At 34.0% G+C, this 20161-nt stretch overlaps 1 protein-coding gene across 2 annotated transcripts; it reads left to right on the forward strand.

The window, feature by feature from the left end:
* On the forward strand, nt 1-14018 carry LOC146943584 (DNA glycosylase/AP lyase ROS1-like). Of its 2 annotated transcripts, XM_085741861.1 has the most exons (17): nt 1-887; nt 1611-1701; nt 1782-2277; nt 2368-2447; nt 2555-2639; nt 2735-2826; nt 2908-2976; nt 3060-3096; nt 3174-3256; nt 5393-5872; nt 6805-6841; nt 6925-6982; nt 12346-12434; nt 12520-12585; nt 12681-12795; nt 13555-13593; nt 13683-14018. In XM_085741861.1, the coding sequence occupies exons 1-17, from the start codon at nt 71-73 to the stop codon at nt 13790-13792; spliced, it is 2844 nt and encodes a 947-aa protein (XP_085597987.1). In that variant the 5' UTR covers nt 1-70; the 3' UTR covers nt 13793-14018. The 2 variants fall into 2 exon arrangements, with proteins under 2 accessions (XP_085597987.1, XP_085597988.1); XM_085741862.1 differs by lacking the exons at nt 13555-13593; nt 13683-14018 and having other exon boundaries at nt 12681-12803.
* Nucleotides 14019-20161: the final 6143 nt, after the last annotated feature.

Consider the following 20161-nt stretch of genomic DNA (forward strand, 5'->3'; position numbering starts at 1 on the left):
AGATGTTGATTTGTGTCAACCGTTGTCGTCAAATAAAAGGAAGCGTATCCAAAAGGAAGTTAACGGCGAGATGCAAAAAAGAGCTAAAAGGAAGATATATCGGCCTAAAGTGGTTTCTCAATTTCCCAAGATACCAAAGAAATTTTCCGAAAGTAGTAACACTCCCAAACCTGTAACTCCAAAGCAGAGGAAAAGTTATGTTAGAAAGAAGAGTGCCAAGACTCCTGAGTGTCAACGACCATTATTTGTTGATGATGGAGATTCCATCTCTCTACCATTTTTGGAAAATTTCAACAATACAAAGATTGAGCAGGGTGGATTTGAGAGTTCAACCATAACTAATGTATCTGCTCTCGAATACAATTCACTACAAAGTTACCAAAAAATGACTTCATTGTCATCTTTATGTCTAGTTGAGAATAGAAGAATTGGAGGAAATTTTCCAATAATGTGTAAGAGGAAAAGAGTCAAAAGAGAAAGAATAAATTTGGTAAAACTCTTGAACCCTTTTTCAAAGGGTAATAGATCAAAAACTTTTATTAGGAAGAGGAAATGTTGGAAAGATTTCTACGTAGAAGGAAATTCTACAATCAGCCGAAAAATGAAAACTATAATCAAGAAGATTATTTCCTCGAATAAAAAAATACATGGAAAGGAAAATAAGAGAAATGTTCATAAAAATTCAGGGACATTAGTTCTTTATGAACGGCCATTGTTAAAAGTCAACGTAGAGTTTGACGAAGAGACATTACGAGTATGGAATTTGCTCGTTGCTGAAAGCAGACATGATGAGAAAGATGAACATAAGAGGAGGTATTGGGAGGAGATAAGAGAAGCCTATCATGAAGCGGTTGAATCATTTTTAGCTCGAGTGCATACTGTTCAAGGTATATTTTCATCACTATTGATATCATATTCCATTATTAATGTTGGGAAGTTTCCATAATTTGAGTCATCTTTAATTTATGTTCAAATTAAAAGAAACCATCCTTTGTTTTAGCATGACCCATGAATAGACAATTGAATAATTGTGAAATTTTATATTAGATTTTTTTTTAGACAACCCTTAATTTGGAGTCTTGTATTTCGACATTGTATGCTATACATATTTCCATATCGATTACTATTATTTTTTATAATTAATGATGCTTACACGTTCTCATTAATATGTTAATGTGAGTCCTTTAAAATGCTACCTTATGCCCTTAGGGTATACAAGATAAGGATTTTAAAAATAGAATTAAAAAATAAATTTGCATTGAAAAGATAAGTTTTAAACTTTTTAAATTATGAATGTACAATTTTCAAGATTAAATTTTTACATTTAGTTTCGACATAAATTAGCAAGACCTTTTCATTTATTGCATTATTTATGAACCAATTGCAGATCATGAGTCATTGATAGCCTAATATTAAATCTTTTGCTCAACATAGATATCATGGCTTTTTGATTGAGGCTTTTTGATTAAATATGAATATATTTTAAGTGTTAATTTCTAGTAATAAGTTCTTCTGTTGGGTCAAAATAATTTTAAAATGCATGTACCAAATGTCAAATCATTGTTGATTTTTAAAAGTTGTGATTATAATTAGATTAATAAACTTCGTAGGTGACAGACGATTCTTACCATGGAAAGGCTCAGTATTGGATTCTATAGGTGGAGTTTTCTTAACTCAAAATGTTTCTGACCATTTGTCAAGGTAGTGTTAAATAAATAATTAATTAATTTATCCAATTTTTTTTTTGTGTTGAATAATAATACTCATTCTCGTTTCAAAAGCTCTGCATTTATGTCACTTGCTGCGAGATTCCCTGTCAAATCAGTTAGCTGTGAACAAAGCAACAACATGATGTTTTCAGATCCTAAATCTGATGAGAAAATGAATGATAAAAAAGTTGAAGAAACAGAAGCTCAGAAAGCCAATGGATCTTCCAAAGTTGTTAACGAAGCTCAGAAAGTCAATGAATCTTCCAAAGTTGTTAACAAAGAAACTCAAAATAGTTCATGTTCCATAGAGAGAAACTCAAATTCTTCTAGAAATAAGGAACAAACACATAATACAAAAAAAAGTAAGAAGCAGGAGGAAAATAGGATGATACTGAAAAAGAAAAGGCAACATTGGGAGGCACTAAGAAAAATCCACACTAGAAGTGATCGACACATTGATCATGTGGATTCTATTGATTGGGAAGCAGTAAGAAATGCCAAGGTTGGTGAAGTTGCTGAAGCTATTAAAATGCGTGGTCAACATAATATTATTGCTAAAAAAATACAGGTACAAAATATATAGTTTGTAGTCAATAATATTTAACTTTTGACACATTGTTATTGAGGTAATTATAATTTGTACATTGTATATTTGTAGCTTGCACTGAACAAGTTCTTGAAACACCATGGAACCACAGATTTAGAATGGCTGAAAGATATTCCACCAAAGGAAGCAAAGTAAGTCTAAACATCTATGTCCATTTTCAACTTTTTTTTTTTGTATAGTTTGCCTATATTAGGCGTCAACATGAGTTTTTCTAATCACCCAAATGTTCATGTTATAGGGAATATCTTTTGAACATATTTGGATTGGGTTTGAAAAGTGTGGAATGTTTAAGGCTTTTAACACTTCAACATATTTCTTTTCCGGTAAGAATACGAAGACACAAATTCTTGTTTTTATGGATGAAGCTATTTTTGTTAGAAAAACATGTTTTTTACTTATTAAATGTCACTTTTGAAAGGTGGATGTAAATGTTGGACGGATTGTTGTACGATTGGGATGGGTTCCCCTACAACCCTTGCCCGAATCAATTCAAATACATAATTTAGAGCAGTAAGTCTCTCAAAGTTTTTTAATTTTACACTACTTTATTTTATCACTATTCATTAATTACAATGTTTTGTTTTGCAACAGATTTCCAGATCCAATCAAAATTCAACAATATTTGTGGCCAAGATTATGCAAACTTGATCATCATACATTGTAATTATCAAATATTTTTTAATGTATTTAAGTTTTTGTATTTTGTCATATATCTTACCCATATGATACGTTACCTTGTATAGGTATGAATTGCATTATCAGTTGATAACCTTTGGAAAGGTACATATAAACTTTCAAAATAATTTATTTTTACCTTACCATTAAGAAAATCAAAATCATTTTAAAACATTTTGCAGGTTTTTTGCACGAAGAGAAACCCAAATTGCAATGCTTGTCCAATGAAGGACAAGTGTAAATATTACGCAAGTTCTCTTGCAAGGTATGTGTTGAATTTATTTATTAAATTTGAAGAATATGGGTAAAAATAAGAATATGGCTTGATGTTGGAGGGAATATCAATAGCGTAATGCATAACATAGTCATTCTCATAATTTATTAACCGTTTATTCAAATCTAAAGGCTAATAAATATTCTAATCATTCTCACATAACATAGTCATACTCACTAAATATGTCCAATATATTCCTGGGAATAACATTCCATGGAATATAAACATAGGAATTTTATTCCAAGGTATTTAGAAAAAAGATGTTTGATTAACATTATAATATTCCAAGGAACCTTAAAAATAGGGAATATAATAGGTAATTACACATATATAATTTTATTCCCATCACCATGGGAACTTTATTCCCACCATTTTCTTTGGGAAAAATTTTCTATTCCCAAGAACATTTTATACCCGGGAATAAAATTTAGTAAACTTGTAACAAACATAGGCATATGCATTTTTTATGATTTTATTCCCTGGAATCTACAAATATAACCTGAAACAAACACACCATAGGACTTACTAACCAGTACCCTGAGTCACTGGTTAAGGAGTCAAATATAGTAATATTTTGCATTGAAAGTTGTGTAATTCATGCATTAAAAACTTAGAGTGTCCTTTTTTATTTAAAATTTTCTCTTTTGGCTTCCTTAATCAGTGCTCCGGGGGCACTGGTTAGCATGACTATATATATATATATATATATATATATATATATATATATATATATATATATATATATATAAATGAATTAATATATAATCGATGGATCATAACAATTCATTAATCCTCTACAATCCACGATTTTTTTATTTTTTTTAGAAAAAATTCATCCAATCAGTATAAAATCCATCAAACCCATCTATGATTACATTAATAATGGTTAATAAAGTGGTGCAAAACCATTCAACTCAAAATAGTTTATTTTTTGTCTGGACCCAAAACAATTTTTGTATTAAGCCCAAAATGCACAAATAACATAAAAATGCACAAATAACATAAATTTAGTATGTATGTACTACCTCCGTCCCTAATTATAAGACTCTTTTGAGAAATTTTTTTGTCCCTTTTTATAAGACCCTTTTGCTATTTCCAACTACATTAATTTTTTCTTTACATACATGCCCCTATTTATTATACATCTTTTTCTTCAATCAACAATAAATAACATGTTGAAAACATAAACCAACCCTCTTTCTTAAAGGATAAAATTGTAAAACCAATAGTAATTACAAACATATTTAATATAAATATCCACTATCTTAATTCCCATTATTTTTTCAAAAGGGTCCTATAATTAGGGACGTAGGTAGTATATGTATATTAAAAGGTATTGGTCCTCCAGCGTTGACCACGACATCATTCTCATAATATTTTAATATTAAAAATACTAAGATAATTTTAAAACTTACTTTTAATGTCTTTATTTTTTTTGCTTTTTATTTTAGTTTTTTTATTAAATAAATTTTATAAATAAAATATTTTTATTTTATCAAATAAATGTGTATTATTATTTGAGGTGATTCATTGGACTTTTATAATAAGATTGATGGATTCAAACCAATCTATTAACAAATTTTAGTTTTCCTGAAAAGTTCTTTGTTGAATGTAAGATTGATTTGTCTTGGTGAATAAATTGTATACTGTCTAAACCTACCACAAAAAGCTTTCAGAACATTGTAAGCATCAACTTCGTCTCTAAAAGCATCACCATGTTAATTATAATATGTAATTTTTTTAATCTGTTATAATTTGTAACTCTTAGGGTTAAATAAGTTTTTTTATCTCTATAAATATCTCAAATTTAGTTTGTAATATGTCCTAATTTATAAATCTTATTATCTCAAAACAATAAAATTTGAGAATTATGATATTTGCTCTGAAGCCATGCTTCAACCACAACCCATTTGTATCTATTATATTTTTATGGGGATAATTACTTCTTGAAACCTAATTTTGGATGTTGTTTAGCAAAATATAAAAATATTATGGTCTATACTTAACAATTGTAAGATTATCATTATCACATGCACATACGCATTGATATTCCATTTACTCCCTAATATTTGCTTTGGTATAATTAGACTATGCAATATACAATTGTGCTAATATAAATATATGCAGGACAAAACTTGCCTTACCACCAAAACCAACCACAGATCAATCAATAGTGACCCAAATGGATCATACCAATGCATATTCTTTCCCATACTTTGATTGTTGGAGTAACTCTACATCAACATTATTTACTGAAAAGAGTAAAGAATGTGAACCTATAGTTGAGATGCCTGCATCACCTGAACTTGAAAGCACAGAATTGATTGATGATGAAAAGATGTACTATGAATATGATTATGCGAATGATGAAGACATTGAGGATATGATGACACTCGACCTCTCCTTTAAAGAGCTTGATCATGACAACACTAATAACCTCAGTAGTCAAGAATCATCGTGCTTTTCAAATATATGTGATAATTATTTTGACGAGTTTGACCTTGACATGAATGCATCAACATCTTTAGTTGCATTACATCCAAATGCTACAAACAATCGTTTGTCAAAAATGAAAAATGCTAGCCGCTTGAAAACTGAACGTACAGTGTAAGTTTCTCACTTTCCTATATTCTTATGCTATTTCTTTATTTGGATCTTTCACTATTCTGAAATTATTTGCAATTTTATTGTCCTGTTAACATGCAAACCCACTTGCAATTTTATTGTCTTGTTAACATTCCTTGATATTGTTAAGAGTCTCTCATTAGATGATATGGTCTGAACATGTGTTTATATTTGACAGTAATCCTAATCTTAAAAATCAGTTTTGTATGATTGAGTTAGATCCAACACAAACTCTAAGAGTTTATTAAAATCTTTCTTCCTTTGTACAAGTAGTATAAAGTATGACTTTTTTCTTTGACTTAAACTATTTTAATAGTTTTCTTTGAATTTTAAAATTTTGTAGAGTTGATTGACTATGCATGCTATTATTTTGTAAATTCTTCCCCTACTTATCGTAATTTATACAATAAGGACATCAAAACAATTCACAACTTCGAGAGCTTTAAGTAGATGTGCTTGAAAATGAAGTTTTAGATGTTTGATATTAGAATTTTAGGTAACTGGGAAGTTGATGTTAGATGCCATAACATTAGTTAGCCATTACTAGAGTTCTTACATGACCATTGACTTGCTTGAAAAATGAATTATTTTTTTTACACAAACCTGCTTGAAACGCTTAGTTAGTTTTTAGCCTTATAAGCATTTTCTTATCTTCCAATGATATGCATGCTCGTCAACAAGAGTATTGATGAAATGTACTTAGTAAATAGTTGATATGCATGCAGAATAATCTACAAACTTGTTAACCTATAAACTTTATATCAGATTGTTAGGGAATATTTGTCGAATTAAAATTATAGTTTTGTGTAATTTTATAATACGTTTTAACAAGGTGAAGATATTTCAAATTTAAATAAATTACTTACTACTTCATATGCCAAGACTTATGCATTTTTTTTCCTTTATCTATTCAGTTATGTCCTCACGGATGATCATCCCCTCCTAACTGAGGTAGGTATCAAAATAATCACGAAGTAAACTGTTATATACACATGAAAGTTATATATATTCATATTTCTCGATTTTTTTTACAGTATCCTCCACGAGAACATGATGATCCTTCCCCTTATCTTCTGGTTATATGGCTACCAGGTACTTCCTCTGTCCCTTCATCACACACACTGATAGTGAAAGGATAGGGAAAAGGTGTACTTTCGAGCAGTACCAACTCCAGAAATAAAAGAGAAGAGATATTTTGATTAATTTTTCATTGTTCTCATCCAATACAGCAAATAGGCTTTATAGAGTCAAAACCCTATCCTAGACTATCAGATCTTGACACATGTCAAAGGATCCTTCAAATAAAAATAACAAACTCTTTCTAGGAGCCTAAAGATAAACAATGACAATTTGATTTACTTAGTGACTGTTGTGACTCCCACATAGTCACGTGACCACACTGGAGGCCTTTTGTCTCTTTTGGGCCGGGTAATTTTACTTTCATTCTCATTACTCAGTCTTGAATTCTCCTTTTGTTTCTTTTCTGTCTGCACCTCCATATCATTGCCTACCCCATCAAGTTCAATCTTGTCCTCAAGATTGCAGTCAGGGTATGACTCCAGCAGCTCCTTCCAGTCTTCCCAAGTGTCTTCAGCAGCAGACAATCCTTCCCAGTGGACCAAAACCTGCAAAGTATTCCCTTTGGCTGTGCGCAGAGTGCGCTGTCCCAAAAGCGTAGCAGGATGAAGGGGCACCAAAGTGCCAGTGACTGATTCATCAATGGGGGGCATTTGTGCAGGCGGTGTACCGAAGAATGGTTTGAGTTTCGAAATGTGGAACACTGGATGAATGCGTGCTTCTGTAGGAAGAAGCAGTTCATACGCCACTTGTCCAATGCGCCTGGCAATTTGATAAGGTCCAAAGTAGCGTTTGGCAAACTTTGAGTAGTGTGTCCCTCGGACGGTATGTTGTCTATAAGGCTGAAGACGTAGCCAAACCCAGCTCCCAACCTCTAGTTCTTTGTCCAACCTACCACTGTTGGCTTGGGAACGCATCCTTAACTGTGCTTTTTCCAGATTCATCTTAAGAACAGTCAACACCTGATGGCGATGAGTGAGGGCTTCATCCAAAGTAGCCACTGCAGTAGAGCCAGGCACATAAGCTCTTATGTTGGGTGGAGGTCTGCCGTAAAGAGCTTCAAACGGGGTCATTTTGATAGCTGACTGATAGGAAGAGTTGTACCAAAGCTCAGCCAATGGAAGCATAGTAACCCATAGTTTGGGGGTATCACTAACAAAACAGCGAAGGAATGTTTGTAGGATTCTGTTCGTCACTTCTGTTTGACCATCGGACTGTGGGTGATATGCGCTAGAGAAACAAAGCGTAGTGCCATTGAGCTTGAACAATTCCTGCCAAAAACGACTCACAAAAATGCGATCCCTGTCACTAACAATGGTCTTAGGCATTCCATGTAAGCGATAAATTTCGGACATAAACACCGGAGCTAAAGTGACTGCAGAAAAGTGAGCAGGTAAGGCTACAAAGTGGGCATACTTTGTGAGACGATCAACAATGACCCATATAGTGGACTTTCCATGAGTAAGAGGTAGCTTGGTGATAAAATCCATAGCAATATCCTCCCAGACTTGAGAGGGAATTGGCAGTGGGTTTAGCAAACCTTAAGGACGTTGGGTGGAGTATTTGTGTTGTTGACAAACTGAACATTCCCGTACCCAATTCTTGACATCCTGGGTCATATGGGGCCACGAAAAAGCAGCAGACAGACGTGCTAGAGTGGCTTTGATCCCTGAGTGACCACCTATTGGTGAAGTGTGGAATTCACGCAGCAACTGAGGACGCAGAAGTGTTTCAGCAGGAATAAACAGACGCCCTTTATATAGAAGCAAACCTTGCTGGAAGCTGAATGGTGAATCTGCAGCAGGGGAGTCAAATTTACGTGTCAACTTTTGGCCAATCACATCAGAAGTGTAAAAATCTCGTAATTGGTCCAACATTAATGGTTGGTTGCTAGAAATTGCACCAAATGATGAGATTGGAGGTGTTTCCACCCTGGATAGAGCGTCAGCCACCACATTAGTATTGACAGGCGTATACACAATTTCATAGTCAAACCCCAACAATTTTGTGAGCCACTTGTGTTGGGCCGGTGTTTGAATTGTTTGTGTAAGTAATTCTTTCAAACTGCGGTGATCCGTGAAGATACGAAAATGACGACCCAAGAGATAATGACGCCATTTCTTTACAGCAGCCGTGACCGCAAACATTTCACGCTCGTAAGCTGAAGCTGCGCGCATCCGAGGGCACAGTTTGCGGCTGAAAAAAGCAATGGGATGCTTCTGTTGGGACAGGACAGCGCCCACAGCTGTGCCAGAAGCATCTGTTGTAACATCAAAAGGCTGATCAAAATCAGGAATCCCCAACACAGGTAGTGAACTCATAGCAGCCTTAAGGGCCTCAAATGCTCCTTGTGCTTCAGTAGTCCAGCAGAAAGAATTCTTTTTTAGCAATGAAGTCAAAGGGTCAGCTATTGTAGCATAGTGACGGACAAAACGCCGATAGAATCCCGTGAGTCCCAAGAAGCCACGTAGGGTGGTGAGATTATGTGGAGGCGGCCAGGACTGTATTGCTTGTAACTTTTCTGGGTCAGCAGCTACTCCCAGGTCAGAGATAATATGGCCCAAATAGGAGATGCTCGTCACCGCAAACTCACATTTGGAAAGTTTTGCAAATAATTGGTGTTGTTCCAAGATTTGCAGAACTTGCTGTAAGTGTTCTAGATGTGCCTCCCATGATGGGCTAAAGACCAATATGTCGTCAAAGAACACCAGCACTGATTTGCGTAAAAAATCCCGGAAAACATCATTCATAGTTGCTTGGAAGGTCGATGGAGCATTAGATAACCCAAACGGCATTACAAGGAACTCAAAGTGACCATCCACCGTCCTAAACGCTGTTTTGAAACAATCTTCCGGAGATATTCTAACTTGATGATACCCCGAGCGCAAGTCCAGCTTGGAGAAAACCTTGGCTCCATGGAGCTCATCTAAAAGTTCATCGATCGTTGGGATAGGAAAGCGATCCTTGACGGTAATGGCGTTAAGAGCTCGATAATCCACACAAAAGCGCCACGATCCATCTTTTTTGCGAACTAGCAACACCGGCGAAGAGAAAGGGCTGGTGCTTGGTCGAATGATCCCATTTTCTAACATTTCCTGGATCATCTTAGTCATTATCTCCTTCTGAAATTGGGGATAACGATAGGGTCGAACATTGACCGGCTTGGCTTCAGGAAAGAGGTGAATGTGATGATTAAGGGTACGGTTAGGTGGTAAACTTTGAGGTGTGGCAAACACAGAGCTGAACTTGGTTATGATGGAGGTAATGTCAGGGTTATGTGGGGAGATGGCAGGAGGCTCATCAATCTGAGATACCGATAGGGTGTGAACAGATGCAATTGCGTCGGTGAATACAAAACGGCAATACTGAGAAAATGTAGACATGGCTGGCTGAGTGTTTGTGTTGCCTGTCAGTGTAATTGGTTGACGATTATAGGTAAACTGAATAGATGGAATGGAATAATCTGACAAAAATGCACCAAGGGTTTGTAGCCACTGTACCCCGAGTACCAAATCAGCTCCATGAATTGGTAAGATAAAAAATGGTATGTGAAAAACTTGGTTGGACAGATTCACTGGTACATCGGAACAAAATCCGTTGCAAGTGATGGATGAGCCATTTCCTACTACCACAGAGAAAGGAGTAATTGCAACCATTGGTAATTTGAGAAATTCTGCAACTCTTGGTTGCATGATGTTGTGTGAACTCCCTGAATCAATCAAAATCGTAACCTCCAATTCACCAATACGACCCTGAACTCGAAGTGTACGAGGCGAAGGAGGGCCCATGAGCGCGGCCTGAGACAACTGGAAATGCTCTGCTGACGCTGGCAAGACTGTTTCCGGTGGTGGGGCTGGAAGTTGCAATGGTGAAGATTCGCCTGCCATTGGTTCTGTATGTTCTTCCGGTGAGCTCACTTCTTCTTCCAAATCATCCATGAGTAATAGCAAGAATTGCTTCTTAGCACAACGATGCCCTGTGTGGAACTTCTCATCACAGTAGAAACACAATCCCTTGGATCTGCGTTCTAGCTGTTCAGCCAGTGTGATTCGCCGAACCGGAACAGACGGCGGTGCTCCGAGAACGGATGGTTGAGCAGTGGGTGGGGGTTTGTTGGGTTTGTTAAAAGGGTATTTAGTGGCTAGGTTCTTGGATTCGATCAATTTGGCCAGATCTATGGCTTGGGTAAGAGATGAGGGTTTGAGTATGGTGAGTTCATGGTGGATTTCCTTTCGGAGACCGGAGAGGAAACAGTTGAGGAGGGAAGTTGGTGAGAGACCGGTGACCCTATTAGAGAGATTTTCAAACTGCTGTTGATACTCCATGACAGATCCAGTTTGATGAAGCTTGTAGAGGGAGGCTTCATGGTTGGCAAAGGATGAAGGACCAAACCGCACTTCAAGGGCATGAAGGAACTCCGGCCAAGTAGTGAGGAGGTGGTTGGAATGAAGCCATTTGAACCAACTCAGAGCTGGGCCTTGAAGGAAGAACGGAATGAGGATGAGACGGCGGGCCGGCGGTGTGTCGGTGAGTTCGAAATATGACTCCGCCTTGAAGATCCAGTCCAACGGATCTTTTCCGTCGAAGGGCGTAAGGGTAATTTTGGGTAATCTGAGTGTGTTTTGCGGGTCGGGTCGGTTAAAGGCGGAACCGTTTTGAGAGTTGGTGTGGTTTTGGAGTTGTTCTTTGATGAGAAGGGGTAGTTGGGTTGTGAGAAGTTCTTGGAAATCGGTTTGCTGTTTGGCAACAAAAGCAATGCTTGTCTGTAATTCTTTAATTTGTGAGGGAACATCTTCTGCAATTTGTTCAGATTTGACGTCAGAGCGGGGGGCCATGGTACACAGTGAAAGCACCAATGATAGTGAAAGGATAGGGAAAAGGTGTACTTTCGAGCAGTACCAACTCCAGAAATAAAAGAGAAGAGATATTTTGATTAATTTTTCATTGTTCTCATCCAATACAGCAAATAGGCTTTATAGAGTCAAAACCCTATCCTAGACTATCAGATCTTGACACATGTCAAAGGATCCTTCAAATAAAAATAACAAACTCTTTCTAGGAGCCTAAAGATAAACAATGACAATTTGATTTACTTAGTGACTGTTGTGACTCCCACATAGTCACGTGACCACACTGGAGGCCTTTTGTCTCTTTTGGGCCGGGTAATTTTACTTTCATTCTCATTACTCAGTCTTGAATTCTCCTTTTGTTTCTTTTCTGTCTGCACCTCCATATCACACACAAATTTTGTTTATAAAAGATTAGGGATGAAGAGATTATATAGTACATATTGTAGGGGTATTACTTAAAAGAAAGTTGTTCTTTGTTTGAAGAACGTATTAAACAAAAATACCTATGTTTTGTGTATTCTTAAAAAGATGAATTAGAAAGCTCGGACGAATCAAGCAAGACTGACTTGCATGAGGAAGAAAGTAGTCAGACTGAAACAGTTCTTGGAACACTTCTGGTAAGTTAAAGTATAACACTACTAGTTTTGAACACCGTATTTTTACAAATAAGAGGGTTGATAGATTCAACATTTTATGAAACAGATACCATGCCGAACTGCAATGAAAGCGTGTTTCCCTCTGAATGGAACATACTTTCAAGTTAATGAGGTGAATAAATATAACTATTTTTGCATGTTTGGCTCACAAAGTACATAATGTCTTGAAAGATACTTACTGTAATATCTTTATTTTATTTTATTTAGGTTTTTGCTGATTATGCTTCAATGATACAACCAATTAATGTTCCTCGAAAATGGATATGGAATCTAGAGAAACGAATAACGTATTTTGGTACTGGGACATCAACAATAACGAGAGGTAAATGAACATGATACACTTTGGAGTACATAAGGAAATTAATGATGGGAAAAAAAATTTACATGTATTTTCTTAGGTGTTTTTCTTATAATTCTTAACTAAAAATGCTTTTTTTTTTGTTATAACAAACTTTGAGAATAATATAGATTTGAGGACATCATGATTAATTTAGTTAAGAACCATACGAAAAACACTTAAGAAAATGCACCTCAGTTTCATCCATTAATGAACTTTGTTATTTTTGATAAAAACTGTTTTTTCTTTTCTTTTTCAAGTGATGCCTTTTACTGTTTGATATTATTTTAATTTGTTTTATTTTTCTCTATGCAGTAAATAGTTAGATGTACTTTTGACAAAACAAGATTGTCACTCTGAACTTTGAAAATAGTAATAATAGATAAGTAGTAATAAAATGGGATCTTGTTAACAAGGTAGATGTAGAGCGGTCAAACGAGTTAATTCAAAAAAGTTCGATTGTATTTAGATTAACTTTTTTGAGACTCGACTTGACCAAATATATGAGCTAATGGACCGATCCATAAGTCCGGTTCATTATTTACAGTTCTACTTTTCTATTGAAAGAGAAAATTTTGTATTAAAATTTAAACGTAACATTTTCTTAACTTTTAAAATTTGAGGACTCTTGGGCATTTTCTTAAAAAAAAATTCTAAAAACCAATATTAAAAAGAAACGGCGAGAATAGTTGGACTTTATGATAGTGTAAATAGTAATAACTATTCTATCAAATACCAATGCAGGTTTGTCAATGGAAGAAATTAGAGACTTCTTTTGCAAAGGTAAGAAAACAATATATTATCAATCGATTAATGCATAAATTTTACTTGATGGTAAGAACATAATATGTAATGTTATTTAATGTTTCCAGGGTTCATTTGTGTGAGAGCAATTGATACAATAACAGGAGCTCCAAGACCTATATCATCTATATTGCATCGCAACACAACTAACAGAGTTGTGAAAGGAAACAAAGTGTGACACCAAATGAGTTTCAAGCAATTCATGCCAGTACTTAAACATTAAGATTCTTTCACTCTAGTTATCTTTTCTTGATGCTTCATTCATTCAAATGTTCAACAAAGCATCGGTTTTTTTTTTTTTTTGAATGAACAATTTTTTATTAAAATTGACGACCCTGTACAAGACCTCAGAACCGGAAAACAAGCTAAACAGTGTCGTATCTAAGAGGAACATTTGCTAAACATTTGACGAACAGTTTTTTTTTTTTTTTTGAATGAACAATGCTTTGGACAAACATTAGATTCTTGAGCAGTGGATATATTATATTGGCATAGAATTGTGAGAGTGAGTGAGACACAAGTGTCCGCAGCGATGATAAAAGTGAGGTTAGGCATTGTTGGTATTTATTTTAGAGGAAATATTTGTTAGACTAATTATATCAATGTTTACCAAAAACAACGAAGTTCTTTTCCATATTGATCTTGGAGAACAGTTGTGGTTTGGTGGTAAAAAGCTTTTTGAAAGTGAGTCTAACCATGTTCGATTCTTAGAAGAGTCGTTTTGCTATTTTGTGATCACTTTTTTCAATGAAAGTAGCTCTCATCGAGGGAGTTTGGTAGCTCAACTAGCTAAAAAAAAAAAAAAGCTCGCATACAAGAAACAAGGCAAAAAAAGGCTTAACGAAAATAGGTTTATAAGAATTAATCCTATGACCTTTCACGTATAAATAGAAGTTTAACAAACGACAAGGTAAATATACTTGTATGGAATTATTTTTTAGTTAAATTTCAATTCTTGGGTCATTTTTTCACTATAAGAAATAATAATAGCGACAACAAGGTAAATATACTTGTACAACATTTCTGTTTGAGTTAGAGCTTCAATTCCCGAGTCATGTTTGAGTTTTTATTTTTAAAACCTAAATTGAGTCATGTTTGAGTTTTTATTTTTAAAACCTAAATTGAGTTCTTGCCATGGAATTGCTCCAAGTGTTCGAATGATATATTTGACTGTCATCAAGATGAAATAAGAGTTTTGAGACAACAGTAGATTAGTGAGTTAGCAATAGAATCTACGAAAATTAACTGGGTCTACTGGTACAAAGTGTGTCGAGAAAAGGGAGGGGGGGGGGGGGGGGGGGGGGGGTGGGGGGGTGGTTAGGAATCAAGAATTTGAAGGCATTCAATTTAGCTTTATTAGGGAAATGGGAGTGGAGAATTTGTAATGAAAAAAAACAGTTTGTGGGTTAAAGTATTGTCTAGTAAATATGGGGAAACAAATGGTAGAGTAAATAGGAATGAGAGACATTGCTCAACATGGTGGAGGGATTTACAAATTATTGAAAGAGGAGTGCGGAGCTTCAAAACAGGTTTGTTTGCTGAAAAAATATCTAGGAAAATAGGTAATGGTGAAGAAACTCTTTTTTGGATAGATCCTTGGCGTGAGGGTAGAACAGTGAAAAATAGATACCGAAGTCTCTTTTTGTTGGCTGAAAATAATGATATCATTGTGAAAGGTTTGTTGCAAGGGCAGGGAGAGAGTCGTCAAGGGGTATTTCATTGGTGCAGGAGTTTATCGGAAGTGGAAAAAACATTAGAGTCAGAGTTAATAGATGAGGTGCAACTGATACAGCTTAATGAATACGAGAAAGACAAGTGGATTTGGTCGAGAAATGGATATTATTCGGTAAAAGAAGTGTATTCTTCGATTATAGGATAGTATGCAGCTGAAGATTCAAGGTATCTTGCAGCAGTTTGGAATGGTTTAATTCCATTAAAAGTTTCAGTTTTTGTGTGGAGGTTGCAAAATAGGATATCTTCGAGAAACAACTTAATTAAAAGAGGTTTCTTGATCGAATCTCAAAAGTTTTGTCCGTTTGATTGTGGATTGGAGGAAATTGTTTCTCACCTTTTTTTGAATGCAAAGGTTTGGCAAAAGGTTATAAATTGGCTGAATACATCTGATGTTTTACACAACAAAGTGAAGCAGAACTTCATTCAATTTAAGGGGCTGATAGCGGAAGGGTGTTGACAGAAAGGTCCAGCATCATCTGGTTTGTTTGCATTTGGGTAATATGGAAAGGTCGTAATGAGAAAACATTTAGAGACAAAAATGGATCGATGGAATCATGGCTAAAAGAAATAAAATCGCTATCTTGGAGATGGTTAAATAGCATATTACACTGATTCATTTACACTTTCAATCAATGGTTATTAAATCCAATGGAATGCATGAGAGTTAGGATTGCATAGTGAAGCTTTTGATAGGTGGTTTGCCGTTTGACAGTATGGTTCATCAATAGCAAGGTTGTCAAAATCGGGACTTTACTTCAGGTCGAAAAGGAATAGCAAAATCGGGACTCGTAAAATCGCAATCAAAATCGAATGATTTTACTCAAGGACTTTTGTAGAATCGATATAGGAAATTGTAAAATCGCAATCAAAATCGATGGATTTTACCCAAAAAAAATTAAAACTAAATATATGTTATAACAGGGACTAAAACTACATGTTGAAAATTTTCACAAGGACTTAAAAGAAAATTCGTTATATTTATAAGGACCAAAATGTTATTTAACCCAAAAGTAAATAATAAAGAATATTAAATGATAAGTAATTAATCAGGTAGATAATGAGATAATATAATATAATGAAATCCACGTCAACATTGTCACATAAGGAAAAATGATTCCAAATGTGGTGGAGGATCAAACCCTGAAAATATAAAATAGAGGTTACAATTCCGAATTTTAAAATAGGGGGTTAACATCCATATTTAATCAAAATAGAGGAGTTAAAATTGCATTTAAGTCTATATTTTAAGATCGAGTATAAAAGAACAGTATAAAATTAGTCTAAATATATAATTGATAAAAAAATATTCATTTGTTACAAAGTATTGATAAAAAAAAATTGGTAGGAATAAGGATCTAGACTTTATAAGACCTAAGTCTGGTCTCTCAAAAAAATTTAAAGTCTAAGCGTCACCAGCGGCCTGTCATACACTTATATTTCAGGCTTAAGTCTAACCTTTTGAAAGCACAATATAATCTACTAGTATGTTTAAAAACCTATTTCATATGTACATCTTTACGTAAGTAAAATAATATAAGTTTAACTATAATAACAAACTAATAGATCAAGCCTCTTCAAAAAAAACAAACTAATAGATCAATAAAATTTAACTTACTTTTGATATTTAACAAGATTTAATTTAGAGAATTTGACTGTATATAATACATATTTGAATTCTAGTTTATAATAATATATATAAATATGCAAACAAATTAGTGTATACAAATAAGCATAAATTACTAAAAATGTTAACAAATTTATAGTTTAAGTATAAAATACAATACAATAATGTTATTGTTAAATAATATTATTCATATTTACTTAAGTAGGTCAATCTGATATGCTTAAGAAGTTTTTAACGGCATGTGACTCAACCTTCTTAGCTGAATAGATTTTTAAAAATGTTAAGTCTTCTCTATTTAAAAAAATGGTCATGTTAACCAGTGCCCCGGGGGCATTGGTTAAGGAAGTCAAAAGAAGAAATTGTAAGTTAAAAAAGGGTCATGTTAACTAGTGCCCCGGAGCATTGATTACACAACTTTCAATGCAAATATTACTATATTTGCTTCCTTAACCAGTGTCTCGGAGGCACCGGTTAACATTTCTCTTAAACAAAAAATCAGATTTGACATATTCCTATCCCTAGGATAGGGAGACAATAACTTAGGGATGGAATCAACAAAGTATATTCCAGCAAAGTACTCCCTTAGTCTAACAATAACTAAGTCATATATAAAAAAAATTATCTTAAAATAATTAACTCATTTCACTTTTCAATACAATATTAATTATTCTTTAAAAAAATACTATATTAATTATTTTTTTTTAATGGGATTTGCTACAATAGACCCACCTTGTTTTATGAAGGTCTATTTTAGCAAGCAACACATTTTCATTTGGACAAAAAACCCAACCTTTTCTTTTTTGAAGTCATCAAAACTCAGGGGTACAACTGTAATTGGCATTGTATTATTAATGATTTTTATTTCCAATTTATTTCTTCTTCTCTGCCTTTCACGCTCTCTCTCCTGCGTTTCCCTTTTTCCATTCTTTCTTCATCATTGTAGCTTTTTTAATCCAACTCTTTTGTTCAAACTCTGGAATTTTGAAGATTTCTAAAACTCAACACCAAATCACAAGTAAAATACTTCAAGGGAAACATTAAGGAAGAAATCAAAACTCAAATTTTGTGCTTATTTCAATTTGAGCTTTAGTTTTCGACCTGGGTTTAAGGTTGTCAGAGGAAGTATAATCGGTGATGGGTTCCAACGGTGGTGATTTTTGTTAAAGAATGAATGAAGAACAAAGGTCACCGTTAACAAAGAAGCTCTGAGGCAACAATGAGGGTAAAAACTACCTTTAATCATTATCTTGTTTTTGTGCTAATTGAAAAAGTAAATTTACCATGGTGGTGTATAATAAATTTAAGATTACAAAAGATTATGATTCAATTCCTCAACGAAGATTTCCATGGAAGTTCCTTTCATCTCTATTGGTACATTGAAATTGAAACAAAATGGAAGAAGCTTGGCAAAGAATCGCAAGAGAGAGAGAGAGAGTGAAAGAGAGAGAGAAGAAGAAAAAAATTGGAAATAAAAAACATTAATGATATAACACCAATTACAGTTGTACCCTTGAGTTTTGATGACTTCAAAAAAGAAAAGGTTGGGTTTTTTGGTCTAAATGAAAAGGTGTTACTTGCTAAAATAGACCTTCATAAAACAAGGTGGGTCTATCGTAGCAAATCCTTTTTTAATATGTGAAATGAAAAAAATAATCAGCTATTACAAGAGGGAGGAGTATTGATCAAAAAGTTATTCCAACAAAGTACCTATATATTTTGAAAGTCACTGTTGGTGGTGTTGGTTCTTTGATGAGCTTTTGTTAGGGGTTACGGCAGTTTGAGGGTGTTGTGGTTTTTCTTTGAGGTTTTTATGGTGTTTTTATTTTTTTTCTTTTTGGTGTAATACTTGAGATTTAATCCTCTATATATAATTTTTTTTGCCATTAAAAAAAAAACGGTTAAAGTCACAAAATTCATTCAATAGTCCAAATCACCGTACTGCTCCTTCGTAGTAGTCATCTCATCCTTTTTTTTCTTTAAGGATCTCGTACCATTCCTTGGTCACTAGTGATAGAAAATAGAATATTCTTACTCCACAAAGAAATATCCTGCTTCAAAATAATTAAATAAATTACATAAAAACTGTTTTCTTTTTATAGATAAAAGTTTTGATGAGTTGACTATTAAATACGAAACTCATCAGATTTATTTCTTCTTAGTGATGAGTTTCGTACTTCATATTTAACTCATCAAAGAGATTTTCATACTTACAATAATAGTTTAACTCATAGCCTTAAGAACAAATTAACTCCTTATCAAATCATACGGTAAAGACTAATTTGTCCTAACATTTTTGTTCGTAACTAATTATTTTTTCATTTGTAGCAAGTCAAAATCACTAGAAAAACTAATTTATTCTCTTGTATTATTATATTACTAAAGGTTAATTTGAGTTTTTTTATGTTTCGGATACTAAATTGGATCATAAGAAAATTGTGATACGTCAAATTGAATATAAACTAAAATAGAAAATGATACAATACAATTCAAATAGTTGATTAAAAAAGACAAATAAAAATGTTTTTTTACTTACAAGGGTAACCCAAATAAGTTTTGCAACTTTTTTTTTTCTTGTGAGTAAAAGTTTATGTGAGTTGAGTCTAAGGGTTCACCATTATCATGGGCAAAGGCTACGGTAGGCAATCTCTTTAGGTCTCCTACCGTAGGACACTTGACATATTTTTTTGTTTGTTTGTAAAATGGATGTCAACCATTGGATATATTTGAAAACTTTTGAAGACCACAATGTTATTATACTCTCTCAACACTAGATCCTTGTGCATTATGTTTCATCATCCTTCTCTCTCCCTCTCCATGTCTCTTCCCAACAACTTCTGACTGCCTTCCTAGCCACCGCGGCACCGTTCTTCAGACTGCTCCGATTGATCGATTTTCAACACGCGAGATAATCTCCTTGTTTCGTTTTTTGTAGAATTTGAATCTCTCTCTAGAGAAAGAGAGATAAATTTTGAATAATCTCTTGTTCTTGCTCCCACCTTCATAATTCTCTTGGACATCTATCTATGAAGTTGCTTAATCTAAATTGAAATTGGGTTAATGCTTTTCACTCGTTCAAATCTATGGATAAATTGAAATTGGGTAAATTCAAATATACACTCGTTCGTTTCTAATTCAATGTGTTAGTTACAGATTTTTACAAAAAATAGATAAATAATTGGGGGTGGAAGG

The sequence above is a fragment of the Medicago sativa genome, chromosome 2 (assembly GCF_051527215.1).
Source record: "Medicago sativa cultivar Bolivia chromosome 2, Bolivia_mono, whole genome shotgun sequence".
Classification (NCBI taxonomy): Eukaryota; Viridiplantae; Streptophyta; class Magnoliopsida; order Fabales; family Fabaceae; genus Medicago; species Medicago sativa.